Genomic DNA, 14,867 nt, shown 5'->3' with positions numbered 1-14,867 from the left:
AACAATTGACGTGTAAGGACTAGAAATTTATAGAAAGCCAATGTCCGGAAAAAGTAAAACATTTAAACTTATGCTTGCGTAATGAAAGCCAGTTGAGCAAATGGAACAAGTGATTTTATTGATGACTGGAAGGCACCGATTTCATAAGCACAGTTTCTTCTCACACCTTTTCCATTAAATACGATTAAAAAGACAACTGAAAAGCATAATGTTAAAAAATATGTATTAAGCTGACCAGCGAATTCATGTTATAACAAAAAAACAAATATTAAAACTTATTATTTTTTTATTCCCCGGCCATTATTTTTGTATTTATTCAATTACTTCGACTTTTACCTGCTGGTACGCCGTCCGGTGTGCCCTGTGAATGTTATGATCCTCCAGCAGAACTGGAGGATTGAAGAGGACTCTCCAAACGCAGACACGGAAAAAAGGTGGTGATACAAAGATAGTGTAGCGACTTTGTAAATAGTTCAAGGGTTCTGTGTTTTCCTCTTTTCTGTGGAGGCTGTGAAGGCAGCAGGGGAGTGAACGTTATGTTGTTGTTGTGTTGCTCTCTCTCTGATCGGCGTGGTTGCGGCCAACAGCAGCCGTTTTTGGCTTAATAATAAAAGCGTTCGCTGATGGACAAATTGGCCTGATTTATTATACAACGTTACAATATTTATTATAATCACAATATAGCCAGTGTAATCAGCGCATCTCGCAGCAGCTGATGGCATGGCGCGAGACTATCGCTGGAGGAACGCCCACACAGCTGAAAAAACAAAAACACACGCGGCATGACAGGCACGGATCATGACAGTGAAATGAAAGGTGGCATTCTTCATTTATTCATTTATTCATTCATAACTGACAGCCTCGCTCTCCGCCGTTGCCCGGGCGGAAGGTGCTCCTATTCGGCTTAACTACCACGCACGCCGGCCGGTCTCCTTCGGAGCTCACGCACGGTCCCGAACGAAGCCAAATGTCGCCGCGCGAGTGCCCGGGCGGAAGTTGTTTATCTTCGGCTTGACAGCCACACACGCCGGCGGGTCTCCTTCGCAGCTCACGCACGGTGTCCGATCGTGTACGTCGCCACCAATCGTGTCCGGGGGAACCTGCTCTTCTTCGGCCACTCTCCTCTTCGTCCACTCACCTCTTCGGCGCACGCCGGCCGTCTAACCGCTTCAGCGCCCCCTTGTGCCGCTCGGCGAAACTACAATGCTCCCGAATATTTTTTAGACCCTCGAAGCACTGAACCCGCGAAAGGTGAACCGCAAAGTAGCGGGGGTTCACTGTATTAAATGTATGTGAGGGAATATTTGAAGAGTTTGAGTTTTGTTCAATGGACCATACATATACGAGCCAGCCAAACACAGCGAGAAAACCAGCGCTGACTCCAGTCGCCATCAAGTTGCCAACTCCTGACATACCAAAACCTTTGAGAGAAACTGAGACGATTTGCGTTTCTCTTTCTTGTTCTTTTTATAGTTCAACTTCTAGATCTGTTTTTCACCTTTTCACAACGTAATGAAGGCCAGTTGAGCAAGTGGAACAAGTGATTTTATTGATGATTGTGGAAGGCACCGATTTCATAAGCACAGTTTCTTCTCACACCTTTTCCATTAGGTACGATTAAAAAGACAGCTGAAAAGTATAATATTAACAGATGTTGTTACAGGCAAAGGCAATTAATTTCCTTTACATGTTTGATGTAAACACACAAAACAAATCATGATCACTCAGACACATTGCTTCTTCTGGCACAGATCACATTGGCTTAATGTCAATAAAAAAGCTTTGCAAAATTCAATATATCATATTTTATTCAAAATCAAAATTTACATCTTACCACAAAGAGTCAGTTCCTTCAGTTATTTGTTTTCTTTTTTTTTAAGCTTCAAGGATTGCTGCTTTTCTCACCAGCACAATTGTGACTCTCCGCATATTGTTTAGTGGAGAATTTTTTAGCACAAACGCTGCAACTGAATGGCTTGTCTCCAGTGTGTGTTCTTGTGTGGTTTCGTAAATACGACTTTTGAGAGAACCTCTTGGCACAAACTGAGCAGGAAAAATGTTTTTCTCCACTATGTGTTCTTGTGTGTTTTGTGAAATTTGACTTATCAGAGAAACTTTTGCCACAAACTAAGCAGGAAAAAGGTTTTTCTCCACTGTGTTGTGTGGATTGTTAAATCAAACTTTTGAGAGAAGCTTTTACCACAAACCAAGCAGGAAAATGTTTTTTCTCCAGTGTGTGTTCTTGTGTGGATTGTTAAATTTGCCTTATGAGAGAAGCATTTTCCACAAACTGAGCAGGAAAGAGGTTTTTCTCCAGTGTGCGTTCTTGTGTGGATTGTTAAACTTGAATTTTGAGAGAAGCATTTTCCACAAACTGAGCAGGAAAAAGGTTTTTCTCCACTGTGCGTTCTTGTGTGGATTGTTAAACTTGAATTTTGAGAGAAGCTTTTACCACAAACCAAGCAGGAAAATGTTTTTTCTCCAGTGTGTGTTCTTGTGTGAATTATTAAATATGACTTTCGAGAGTAACTTTTGCCACAAACTGAGCAGGAAAAAGGTTTTTCTCCAGTGTGCGTTCTTGTGTGGATTGTTAAACTTGAATTTTGAGAGAAGCATTTTCCACAAACTGAGCAGGAAAAAGGTTTTTCTCCAGTGTGCGTTCTTGTGTGGATTGTTAAACTTGAATTTTGAGAGAAGCATTTTCCACAAACTGAGCAGGAAAAAGGTTTTTCTCCACTGTGCGTTCTTGTGTGGATTGTTAAACTTGAATTTTGAGAGAAGCTTTTACCACAAACCAAGCAGGAAAATGTTTTTTCTCCAGTGTGTGTTCTTGTGTGAATTATTAAATATGACTTTCGAGAGTAACTTTTGCCACAAACTGAGCAGGAAAAAGGTTTTTCTCCAGTGTGCGTTCTTGTGTGGATTGTTAAACTTGAATTTTGAGGGAAGCTTTTACCACAAACTGAGCAGGAAAAAGGTTTTTCTCCACTGTGCGTTCTTACGTGCCCTTTTAAAGACAGCTTTGAAGTGAATGAGTCAGTGTGACATGCCCTTTCACCTTTGGCTTGCCCATCATCATCATCATCATCATCATCATCATCATCGTCATGATCGTCTGATAATGTGTCCTCATTATGTACTTGTGATGGCCCCCAGTGGTCTTCATCACCTTCTGTTGTCACATGATGACTTGAGCTGATGCTTGTAGGCTCCGCCCCTCTCTTGTCCTCACTCTCATCCTTGTTTTCATCTTCAGTCTTTATAGAGACAATGTTCACTGGTGACTTGTTGATCTCCTCCTCCTCCTCCTCCTTTTTGATGTGAGTCAAGTCTGGCTCCTCTTTTACATAAAGGAGATCGTTTTCACTGACGTCTGCAGGACACAGAAAGACAAATTTGGTTTGGTCAAGTCAAACCTCATGCAGCGACTTTGTCTTATATTGTTTCTACCGTGCTACCTTGACTTGTGCCTGCCGCATACGGAGCAATGCGTGGACCCCAACTTGGACCGGACCATGGGGGCATTTCACAAAATTACGTCCTACGATGTAAACCTCCCTTTAGCAGCACAACAGTGATAAACGAGCATTTAAAAAGGAAGCACGTTGCGGCTGATGCCCGATTTCATTCCTGACATAGTCACAGACGTTTCTGGAAGCGAGCTGAAGTTAGCACACACAGGCTTTTGTGTGCGTCTGATGGAACACCTGTTGTGGGACCCTAACTTATTGATGGGGACCACTGGGGGCCATCGCAACATAATGTCATTGATAGAATAGAAATCCTTCAAGCGAAATATGTTTACAAGTATTTCTTTTTGCATTAAGAGATAGAACTAAATATTCCTGGGCTTGTTGGTAGAAAAGGAGGTTGTGACGTTCTCCCTTTTTAAGCCCATCGTAAGCCAAAGAGATATATATTCAGTGGAACCTCGGTTCTCGACCATAATCTGTTCCAGAACCCTGTTCGAGAACCGATTTGTTCGAACACCGAATCAAATGCAATAGTTGTACGCACTACTTTTCTTTTTTCGCTAGTAGCAGCTTTGTTGCTTGCACTGACCTTCTTAGGAGGCATGATTAGGGACTAAAACACTTCCCAGCACGTAGCACGTCCGCACGTGACAACAATTGGTCAATTGGCTGCTCAGCATCCCACCCTTGCATACGCACTCACGCGTCATACGGGCGTTCGAACTCCGATGTTTGTTCGAACTGCGAAGCAACAATTTCTCTATTTTTTTTGTTCGAACTCCAATTAGTTCGACCTCAGAGTCGTTCGAGAACCGAGGTTCCACTGTATATATATATATTTTTAAGCATTTTTGAAGGTGTGCCGCTACTTCGCGGATTTTCAGTTTTCACGGGTGTCAGGTTTAAAAAGGTCCTGACGCCTTCTTAGACTGAATTAAAATACAGAGAACCAGAGGAATGACCAGGGAAGGTTTTGTCTTTTCTCCATCGCGGATGGGAGGAGAAGCCAGGAGGTGAAGTATACGTCTTGCCAGTTCAATCTCCCGCACTCTCACTGACTTCTTCGCCCAACCCTTTGGACTTTTATTCAGAGGAAAACGAAACTTATGGAAAGTGAAACTCAGGAAAACGAAACTTAATTTAGGCAAGTGTGTGTGTGCCAAAACAATGAGTGGCTGTGTGTGCATGTGCTGAAGCAATAATGTGAGTGTCTGTGTGTGTGTGCAATTATTACTGATACAAATAGTGCATAAAAACATGATTATGAATACACAAAATTGGTGACATATCCTAACAGCGGGTGGTCTCGGTCCCCATTAACCGCGATAACCGGGTTTTTACTGTCCTTCCAACTGACTCCTTCCGCGACTCGCACACTCCCCTTTTCTTCTCAAGTGCGCAATCTCCTTTCTTCAAGTGCACATTCTCTCACGTCATCAATCGGGATTGCGCATCGACATCCCGCAACCGACAAAATAAGCACATTGTCCATTACATGCGCCACACCAATCAAAGGCAAACAGTATTAAAAATACAGCAGAATGTCAAACGATGCACAATTATTAACCATATAACTGTGTATATCATAAAGCCATCACAATTAACATTAGTTCGGAAAATATCCCCTTCTTAATCACAACTCAAAGGGATGATTCTATAAACATGCGAACCTTCAGAACAACCATAAACACGTCAACTATAATTTAGCTATTCTTTTTTTAACTAACTAAGACAGTGATTCTCAAATAGTGGGGCGTGGTGCGATGCGAAGGGGGGCGCATGAATTGATGACAGTGCTCCACACAGCCAGCAGCTAATCATATCACAGCGGGGCGTGTCCTATTTTTCCACTTTTGTGCTGAACAGACTGCAGTTTTCACCCAGGAAATCCATTCAGCACGACATTAAAAAACGACAACGCCGTTCATTCTTCTCGTCTAACAAAAAGAAGCACACGAGTTATCGCTAAGCAGAGATCAAGTGCGGATTTGTTGAGATTGGCGTTTGAAAATGTGTGAAAGAACGACACCCAAGTACAAAGATAAGATAAGATAAGTTGTCCTTTATTAGTCCCACAATGGGGAAATTTGAGGTGTTACAGCAGCAAAGATATAGATCACACAGAGTCGGCGGCGTAATGTAGCCGTTAATGTATAACATTCGCAGCAGACATTCATAAAAAGCATGCAAATATACACAGTATAAACGTATCTAGTGTAAGGAAACACTCCTAATGCCTGTTCATTATACAGAGGGGGAAAACACTGTAATGATAAAAACTACTGAATGATTGAAAATACTGCAATGATAAAGATATTACAATGATAAAAGTACTGCAAGGATAAAGTATACTGCAATGGTAAAAGTACTGTAATAGTAAAAGTACTGCAATGATAGAAAAATACTGCAATGATAAAAGTACTGTGATAGTAAAAGTACCGCAATGATAGGAATACTGCAATTATAAAAGTACTGCAAGGATAAAAGTACTGTAATAGTGAACATCCTGCAATGGTAGAAATACTGCAGAGATAGAAGTACAGTAATAAGAATACTGTAATGGTAAACAAAATACATCATTGGTCAATATTTAAGTACACCCTTGGCTGAAAGTACAGTAGTAGTTAATATTGCATCCTAGGACTGCACAATTGCACTAATGCCCTCCCGTTTGTAGGCCTGACCGAATGTTCTTGTTAAAAAGTCTGACAGCAGTCGGCAGGAAGGAGCGGCGAAATCTCTCTTTGGTACAGCGAGGGTGTAAAAGGCTGTCACTGAAGGAGCTGTAAAGTGTTCTCAGAGTGTCATTGAGTAGGTGGGCTGGTTTGTCCAGCATTGATGATAGTTTTGCCGTCATCCTCCTGCCCCCCACTGAGTCCACAGAGTCCAGGGAGCAGCCCAGGACAGAGCTGGCCCTCCTCACTAGTTTGTCCAGTCTCTTTTTGTCCCGGCCCGAGATGCCTCCTGCCCAGGAGACCACTCCATAGAAGATGACTGAGGAAACCACCGAGTCATAGAAATTCCTGAGGAGTGTTCCCCGAACGCCAAAGGACCTCAACCTCCTGAGTAGGAAGAGTCTGCTCTGACCCTTCCTCCAGCTTGTCTCCCAATAAGGCGGGCTGTATGGTGTTGAAAGCACTTGAGAAATCAAAGAACATGATCCTCACCGTGCCCCCCGCCTTCTCCAGGTGGGAGAATGAAGTGTGGAGCAGGTAGATGATGGCATCATCCACACTGATGCCAGGCTGGTATGCGAACTGGAGTGGGTCCATTAAGGAGCTGACCAGGGGGCGCAGGAACTTTATTACCGGGAACAAAATGTTCCTGGACTTGTAGGTAGAAAAGGGGGTTGTGACTTTCAGCCTTTTTGAGACCATAGTAAGCCAAAGATGCAGATGCATTACTTGCCGCATGCGCTTGTTCACTGATGAGATCCATGCAACCCTGGATGGATGCATTCAATGCATTTTAAATGTTTGGATGAAGTGAAACTATGCACACGTGCACAAAACAGTGCAGATCCACCGGAGGTTCATTGACTCTCACCCGACGAAGCCAGTACAAAGTTAATAAATGAAAAAGACTGATACGTACTTGACTTTAAAAAAAACAAAAACTTAATATTTTGTGTTTTATTCACCAAAATTGATCGACCGTCATTGATGTTTTCGCCACAGTGTGCACATTTTGTAGAGTCAGGCAGAATTCCTTCCAGAAGGAATTGCTTGAACAAGATATAAAAACCAGAAAATGGAAAATGTTCAATAATCAGTTCAAATTTTATACTGGGAAAAAACACGGAGTTCACCCCCCACTATTGGTTATTCTTTGGCATACATTTTCTGCACTGATTTTATTTGGCATAAACAAATGTTTAGCAAACCGACAAGTAAAAGGCAATAATTAAAAATAAAACGGCAATAACCTTGAACGCATTTCCCCAAACAACTTAATATTGTGATGCATATTTTTAACGACAGAAAGTCGTTCTTTACAAAGCAAATGAGAGTAAAACGGGTACAAACCTGCTTTGTGTAGCACAACACGAGGCTGGTTGCAAACTTCGTCCAGCAGTTGAAGATGTTGTTCGTTCTCTTCTTTTATTCCACAAAGTTCCTCTTTGTACTTGGGTGTCGTTCTTTCACACATTTTCAAATGATAATTCCAAAAAATCCGCCCTTGATCTCTGCTTGGCGATGAGTCATGTGCCTCTTTTCGTTAGCGGCTACCTAGCTTACAAGCTAAGCTAACAAGCTAAGCTAACTGCACCGAAAAGTATCAACACGCGAAGATGAGTTTATCGGGACACAAAGACTTAATGAATTATGTCGACGTCCTTTAGAGGAGCACTAAGGATCGAGAGACCTCATTGTTGGGACAGAAAAGCGACTGTCCTCAGCGAAGCCGGACCGAGATCTTAGATTGTGGAAACAAAGCATGGACAAAGAGTGAGGAGGAACAGGAGGAGTCTTCTGAAGGTTCCCGAGGACTGTAAGAAATCTTCTGATACGGCTGAGGCTGCAAAGCAGGTGGATACATCGAAGGAGCACAGACCAAAACCACCAGCAATTTCTGGGATTACTGAACCTCTTCGAAGATCAACAAGAGTTAGACGACAACCGGACAGGCTGATTGAAAATGTTTAATGTTGTGTGATTGTTGCTAAAATTGTTGTAGAGCTGCTTGTTGTCATAAAAAATGGATAGATATTGTTAAGAAGTGAAAATAATTGATAACAAAACAAAATTATTATAATAATAATAAAAAATAATAAGAATGAAAAAAAAGCTTAGGCATTGTTTAACGTTTGAAAGGGAGATGTAATGATAGCAGTTATATCATTGGCCACTAGTTGGCAGTATTGCCCGATGTGTGTTTTGGTTACCAGACGAACAAGTGTGTCTGCACATAGACGAGAATGCAAATCAGTAAATTAAGAGACACAAGCTTGCAGCATCACGTTGCCTGCGTGACTTCTTAAGATAGAAGACGGAACATTACAGTAACCATTAAAAAAAACGTATAGTAACCATAAAATTATTTTTAAAAAAACGTATCGTAAAATACTAAAGCTGTTGCTTTTTGTTATTTACAAAGAATTTTTGTTTAAAATCCCCCTGGCTCTTCTTTTTGTCTTTTCTATATTATGTACGTATTAGTAGCTGACCTTCCCACAACTCCCTGGCAGAAGGTAGGCACTGATTTTTTTCATATAAGAGAACATTATCAGATTCCCAAGCGTGAAAAAATCCTGAGTGACATGGCAGGTGCTAAGTACTTCAAATTAGATGCATCGCATGGATTTCGGTATTCATAAATGTGTTTGGTTTGCTTCTGTGAATAAAGATTTAAAAAAAAAAACGTATTAGTAAATATTTATCATCTCATCAATATTTGCACAACAGAGTACTGAGTTTCGAGATCCTCACAAAAAATAATTCTCAAAATTATATTTCTTAGCAATTTAGCTTAGTTAAGGGATATTTTATTGACAATCTAACATCAATCTACAAAGACAGAAAAAAAATTGGTGGTGGGGGGGGGCGCGAATCTTTTTCTTCTTGGGAGGGGCGGGCGTGAAATAATTGAGAAGCACTGCTAGTATTTGCAGACATTATATTCATACAATCTCGCAACCCGAGTGAAACACAGCATTGTTGCAAGTTCGGGAGGAGAAACTTAAACGTCTCACTGCTGGAGCAGCAGCGGCTTCTCGAGGCAAAGGCGGAAGTGACGTCAGATCTTACGCGCCAATGTGGCGTTATTTTATTTTTATTTTTTTTTTATCAACCGAAATAAAATATTATATAGAATATATATTGAAATATAACAGCCAGGGGTAAAAACATACACAGAGGCAAAGAAATATATTTGAAAAACACGTGCTGAAAGCATGACGTCATAAGCAAGCGCGCAGCTTCCGAAGGACCTCGACCACATCCACCGACCCGTCCACACCGGAACAAAAACCGTCCACCGCTAAATTCTTCTGATTTAGTGTGGAACTGACTGTAAATTTCTCACAGAATGTCCAGTGCTACTCTAAAGGACTACGACATAATTAATTAAGTCTTTGTGTCCCGATAACTCATCTTCGCGCGTTGATGCTTTTCGGCGTAGTTAGCTTAGCTTGTTAGCTTGCTAGCCGCTAACGAAAAGAGGCACATGACTCATCGCCAAGCAGAGATCAAGTGCGGATTTTTTGGAATTATCATTTGAAAATGTGTGCTAGAACGACACCCAAGTACAAAGAGGAACTTTGTGGAATAAAAGAAGAGAACGAGCAACATTTTCAAATGCTGGGCGAAGTTAACAAGCAGCCTCCTGTTGTGCTACACAAAGCAGGTTTGTACCCGTCTTACTCTCATTTGCTTTGGAAAGAACGACTTTCTATCGTTAAAAATATACATAACAACATTAAGTTTTTGGGGGAAATCGTTCACGGTTATTGCCGTTTTATTTTTAAATATTGCCTTTTACTTGCCGGTTTGCTGAACAATTGTTTATGCCAAATGAAATCAGTGCAGAAAATAAATGCCAAAGAAAAACCATTAGTGGGGGGTCAACTCCGTGTTTTTTTTCCCAGTTTAAAATTTGAACTGATTATTTAACATTTTACTTATTCAGGTTTTTAAATGTTGTTAAAGAAATTAAGTTTGTCATGTCATCAAGTTTCAAAACTATGCTGACAGATGTAGTGTACTTTTATATCCACTGTTGGAGTTGAGCCACCGAGAAAATGAGAAACATTTTGTAAATGAATCTTAAATGCCAAAGTTACTCCAATGCGTGATCGTTTTTTGTACTCAAGAAGAATAGGGTCAAATAAAGACTCAACAACAACTGAATAGAGTTCCAATATTTAGTTTCTTCAATTTCTGGCATTCAGGAAATAGTACAAATACAGATATATGGGCGGCTTTGTCTTCATCTGACGAGAAACTGTACTCAAGACGAGTACTATCGAAAAATAGCGCGCTGATCTCAGCCCAGCCTCACATTTTATAGGAGGCTTTTTATGTCAAGGGTCATGTAGGTTGAATCGGTCGTCCTTGCTCCTTCCCCCGGCCCGGCCCACGTTCCAGGTCCAAGGCTGACCCTCTCAGGCAGGCGGCAGTCTCTCCGTCTCTCATTCCCCTGTAATCTCGTCAGTGTACAGATTGTGTGGTGTATGTTTTCCCAGATCAGATTATATTTTTGGGTCTTCTTGATTAGAAATTAGAAATCCCTTTATTGTCATTGTACTCAAGTGTGCAACGAGATTAGAGATAGCATCCCTGTGACGTCCTCCCCCAACTTGATATGTTTGTATCTTCTATGGCCTATGTGGAGAATGTGTTTTATTGTATTTGTCCATGAAGTGCTATCTGGGGTGTCATCAGTTTGACCTGAGCAGACTGAATCTGTTTGTTCTGAATGAGAGTGTGGGTCATGAAAATACTATGTGTTAGGGCTGGGCGATAAACCGAAAATTTACAGTTACCGAAATTTATTAGAATGACCGGCATCATTTTGCCCATGTCGGTAAATTCGGTGTCTAAAAAAAAGAAAAGAAAAAGAAGTCTTTTCTGTCTGCGGCGATGCTCATGCCCCTTTAAGACGGCTACAGCGCGTGTAGTCACGTGACTCCTCCCTTCTGAACAAGAATGTAAACAAGACGCGTTCGTAGCTGGCGATTCAAATCCTGAAGCGGCTGACACGGCTGCGGACGAAGTAACGTTAGTTGAAATTGTTCCTGTCGCGCTTGTCCCGAAAATAAAGTGGACATCTGTCGTTTGGAAATGTTTTGGGTTCCATGAAGACGATGTTTAAGCAAAAAAACATGAACTACAAAGTGCGTCGTAAGCAACAGAAACAGCGCGTCCAACCTTTTCTTTTTCACCACCCACAACACAACCATGCTGTTGACTTGGAGCTTGTGCTAAAAGTTCAAAGTGAGGAGCAAGGTTGGACAAGTAACAACAGCCCATAACGGAGGCGACACCATACGAGAGAACGTCTCAGAGGTGGACGCGATAGCCGAGCACATAGCTAAAGATAGAGCTCCTCTAGTTACAATAGAGCGGACAGGATTTAAACGCCTCATGAAAGCAGCCGACAAGAGGTACGAAAATATTTGCCGCAAACAGCACTTCCGATATGGACAACATCGGGACGGGAGCGGAGACATGTCAAGCATTTTGCATCCACATCTGACTTGTGGTCGAGTCGCAACATGGATCCCTGTTTCAAGCTGGAAGTCACTGACCTGCTCTTTGGTTTACTATGGGCTTAAAAAGGGAGAGCGTCACAACCCCCTTTTCCAACTACAAGCCGAGGAACATTTAGTTCCTGGTAATAAAGTTCCTGTGGCCCAGGTGGTTTGCATCTCGACTGCATCTCATAGTTCCTGGTGATTTTTGCAAATGACAATGATGACGGAATCATGAGAGGTGTTGTGTTACTTTGTTACTCATTACTGACACCCTTTGGCTGTTATGCATCATTGCAGGTACAAAATAATTCAGTGACCTCTTAAAATATTATGGTGTATCTTCTTTAATACATATTGGATAACTTTAAAATATACAGTCATTATTCAAATATGTCAACATGAAAGTCAGAGTGAAAGCGTTGTTGCTTAATTTATGTGTTAGAACTTTTACTCTTCAAACGTAATTTTGTTTTAAAATTTATTTAGAAACAGAAATTTTATAAAAATAAAAGGGTAATGTCGGAACTTACTCGCAGGATAAATGTCATTTTGGGTAAAAAAAAACCCAAACGTAAATCATACAATAAATAGGGACTCTGATTCCAGGGCCCCTTTAATTCTTTTAGGGATCCAGATTATAATGGAAGCAAAAAGTACCCACGATGAAACTATCTAGAAATGCAAAATGAAATACTTGAAAACATATTTCGCTTGAAGGATTCCTCTTATCAATGACATGATGTTGCGATGGCCCCCAGTGGTCTGCATCAACATGTTAAGGTCCCACAAAAGGTGTTCCATCAGACGCACACAATAGCCTGTGTGTGCTAACTTCAGCTCACTTCCAGAAACGTCTGTGACTATGTCAGAAATGTAATCGGGCATCAGCCGCAACGTGCTTCCTTTTTAAATGCTCGTTTATCACTGTTGTGCTGCTAAAAGGAGGTTTACATCGTCGGACGTAATTTTGTGAAATGCCCCCATGGTCCGGTCCAAGTTGGGGTCGCACGCATTGCTCCGTGTGCAGCGGGCACAAGTCAAGGTAGCATGGTAGAAACAATATAAGACAAAGTCGCCGCCTGACCTTTGACTTGACCAAACCAAATTTGTCTTTTTGTGTCCTGCAGACGTCAGACAAAATGATCTCTGTTCTGTGAAAGAGGAGCCAGACTGGACTCACATCAAAAAGGAGGAGGAGGGGATTAACAAGTCACCACTGAACGTTTTCCCGATAAAGACTGAAGATGAAAACAAGGATGACAGTGAGGACAACAGAGGGGCGGAGCCTCCAAGCAGCAGCTCAAGTCATCACGTGACAACAGAAGGTGATGAAGACCACTGGGGGCCATCACAAGCACATAATGAGGACACATTATCACACTCTCCTGATGATGATGATGATGATGCTGATGGGCAAGCCAAAGGTGAAAGGGCATGTCACACTGACTCATTAACTTCAAAGTTGTCTTTAAAACCGCACACAAAAACACACAGTGGAGAAAAAACATTTTCTTGCTCGGTTTGTGGCAAAAGCTTCCTGCATAAGTCAACGTTCACAATTCACACAAGAACACACAGTGGAGAGGAGCCTTTTTCATGCTCAGTTTGTGGCAAGCGTTTCTCTCAAAAGTCGCATTTAACCAGCCACACAAGAACACACAGTGGAGAAAAACCATTTTCCTGCTCAATTTGTGGAAAATGCTTCTCTCAAAAGTCACATTTAACAGAACACACAAGAACACACAGTGGAGAAAAACCTTTTTCCTGCTCAATTTGTGGAAAATGCTTCTCTCATAAGAAGAGTTTAACAGAACACACAAGAACGCACAGTGGAGAAAAACCTTTTTCCTGCTCAGTTTGTGGCAAAAGTTTCTTTCATAAGGCAAGTTTCACAAAACACACAACAGCACACAGTGGTGAGAAACCTTTTTCCTGCTCAGTTTGTGGCAAGAGTTTCTCTCAAAAGTCAAATTTAACAAAACATGGAAGAACACACACTGGAGAAAAACCTTTTTCCTGCTCAGTTTGTGGAAGATACTTCTCAACAAAGTCAAATTTACAAATCCACACAAGAACACACAGTGGTGAAAAACCTTTTTCCTGCTCAGTTTGTGGCAAGAGTTTCTCTCGAAGGTCTCATTTACGAAGCCACACAAGAACACACAGTGGAGAAAAACCTTTTTCCTGCTCAGTTTGTGGAAGATACTTCTCAACAAAGTCAAATTTACAAATCCACACAAGAACACACAGTGGTGAAAAACCTTTTTCCTGCTCAGTTTGTGGCAAGAGTTTCTCTCGAAGGTCTCATTTACGAAGCCACACAAGAACACACAGTGGAGACAAGCCATTCAGTTGCAGCGTTTGTGCTAAAGAATTCTTCACTAAACATGGTGCGGAGAGTCACAATTGTGCTGGTGAGAAAAGCAGCGATCCTTGAAGCTTAAAAAAAATACAACAAAAAACTGAAGGAACTGACTCGTTGTGGTAAGATGTAAATGTGATTTTGAATGAAATATGAAAAATTTAATTTTGCAAAGCTCTTTTATTGACATTAAGCCAATGGGATCAGTGCCAGAAGAAGCAACGTGTTTGAGTGATGATTTTTTTTTTGTGTTTCATCCAACATGTATATGAAATTAATTGCCTTCGCCTGGAACAACATTTGTTAACGTTATGCTTTTCAGTTGTCTTTTTAATCGTACTTAATGGAAAAGGTGTGAGAAGAAACGGTGCTTATGAAATCGCTGCCTTCCACAATCATCAATAAAATCACTTGTTCCACTTGCTCAACTGGCCTTCATTACGCTGTGAAAAGGTGAAAAACTGAACTAGAAGTTGAACGATAAAAAGAGCCAGAAGGAGAAACGCAAATCGTCTCAGTTTCTCTCAAAGGTTTTGGAATGTCAGGAGTTGGCAACTTGATGGCAACTGGAGTCAGCGCTGGTTTTCTCGCTGTGTTTGGCTGGCTCGTATATGTATGGTCCGTTGAACAAAACTCGAACTCTTCAAATATCCCCTCACATACATTTAATATTTCGCTTTCTGAATAAATTTCTGACTGGCAAAATACACTTTCTAGGTTGAGCTCTATCAAGCGTTTGGGGTTTGTTGCTAAGCTGAATCTCACTTCGGAAAAAAAACTATAAATTTGTCAAATATACCAAATATATTTTTTCATGCTGTATTATATTTTTTATACA

General features: G+C 41.2%; 1 protein-coding gene and 1 pseudogene across 1 annotated transcript; one reads left to right on the top strand and one right to left on the bottom strand.

Moving 5' to 3' along the window:
* Window positions 1-1,833: 1,833 nt before the first annotated feature.
* On the bottom strand, window positions 1,834-4,910 carry LOC148341688 (uncharacterized; annotated as a pseudogene).
* Window positions 4,911-9,407: 4,497 nt separating this feature from the next.
* LOC148341687 (uncharacterized) lies at window positions 9,408-14,319 on the top strand. Its single transcript, XM_088287333.1, has 2 exons — window positions 9,408-9,818; window positions 12,795-14,319. The coding sequence occupies exons 1-2, from the start codon at window positions 9,695-9,697 to the stop codon at window positions 14,102-14,104; spliced, it is 1,434 nt and encodes a 477-aa protein (XP_088143459.1). The 5' UTR covers window positions 9,408-9,694; the 3' UTR covers window positions 14,105-14,319.
* The last annotated feature ends 548 nt before the right edge of the window (window positions 14,320-14,867 follow it).

Source organism: Idiotropiscis lumnitzeri, chromosome 2, assembly GCF_059441095.1.
Source record: "Idiotropiscis lumnitzeri isolate Australia: NSW breed Sydney's pygmy pipehorse chromosome 2, RoL_Ilum_1.0, whole genome shotgun sequence".
Lineage (NCBI taxonomy): Eukaryota > Metazoa > Chordata > Actinopteri > Syngnathiformes > Syngnathidae > Idiotropiscis > Idiotropiscis lumnitzeri.
Note: the sequence above shows the minus strand (reverse complement) of the source record. Positions and strands in the feature narration are given on the sequence as shown.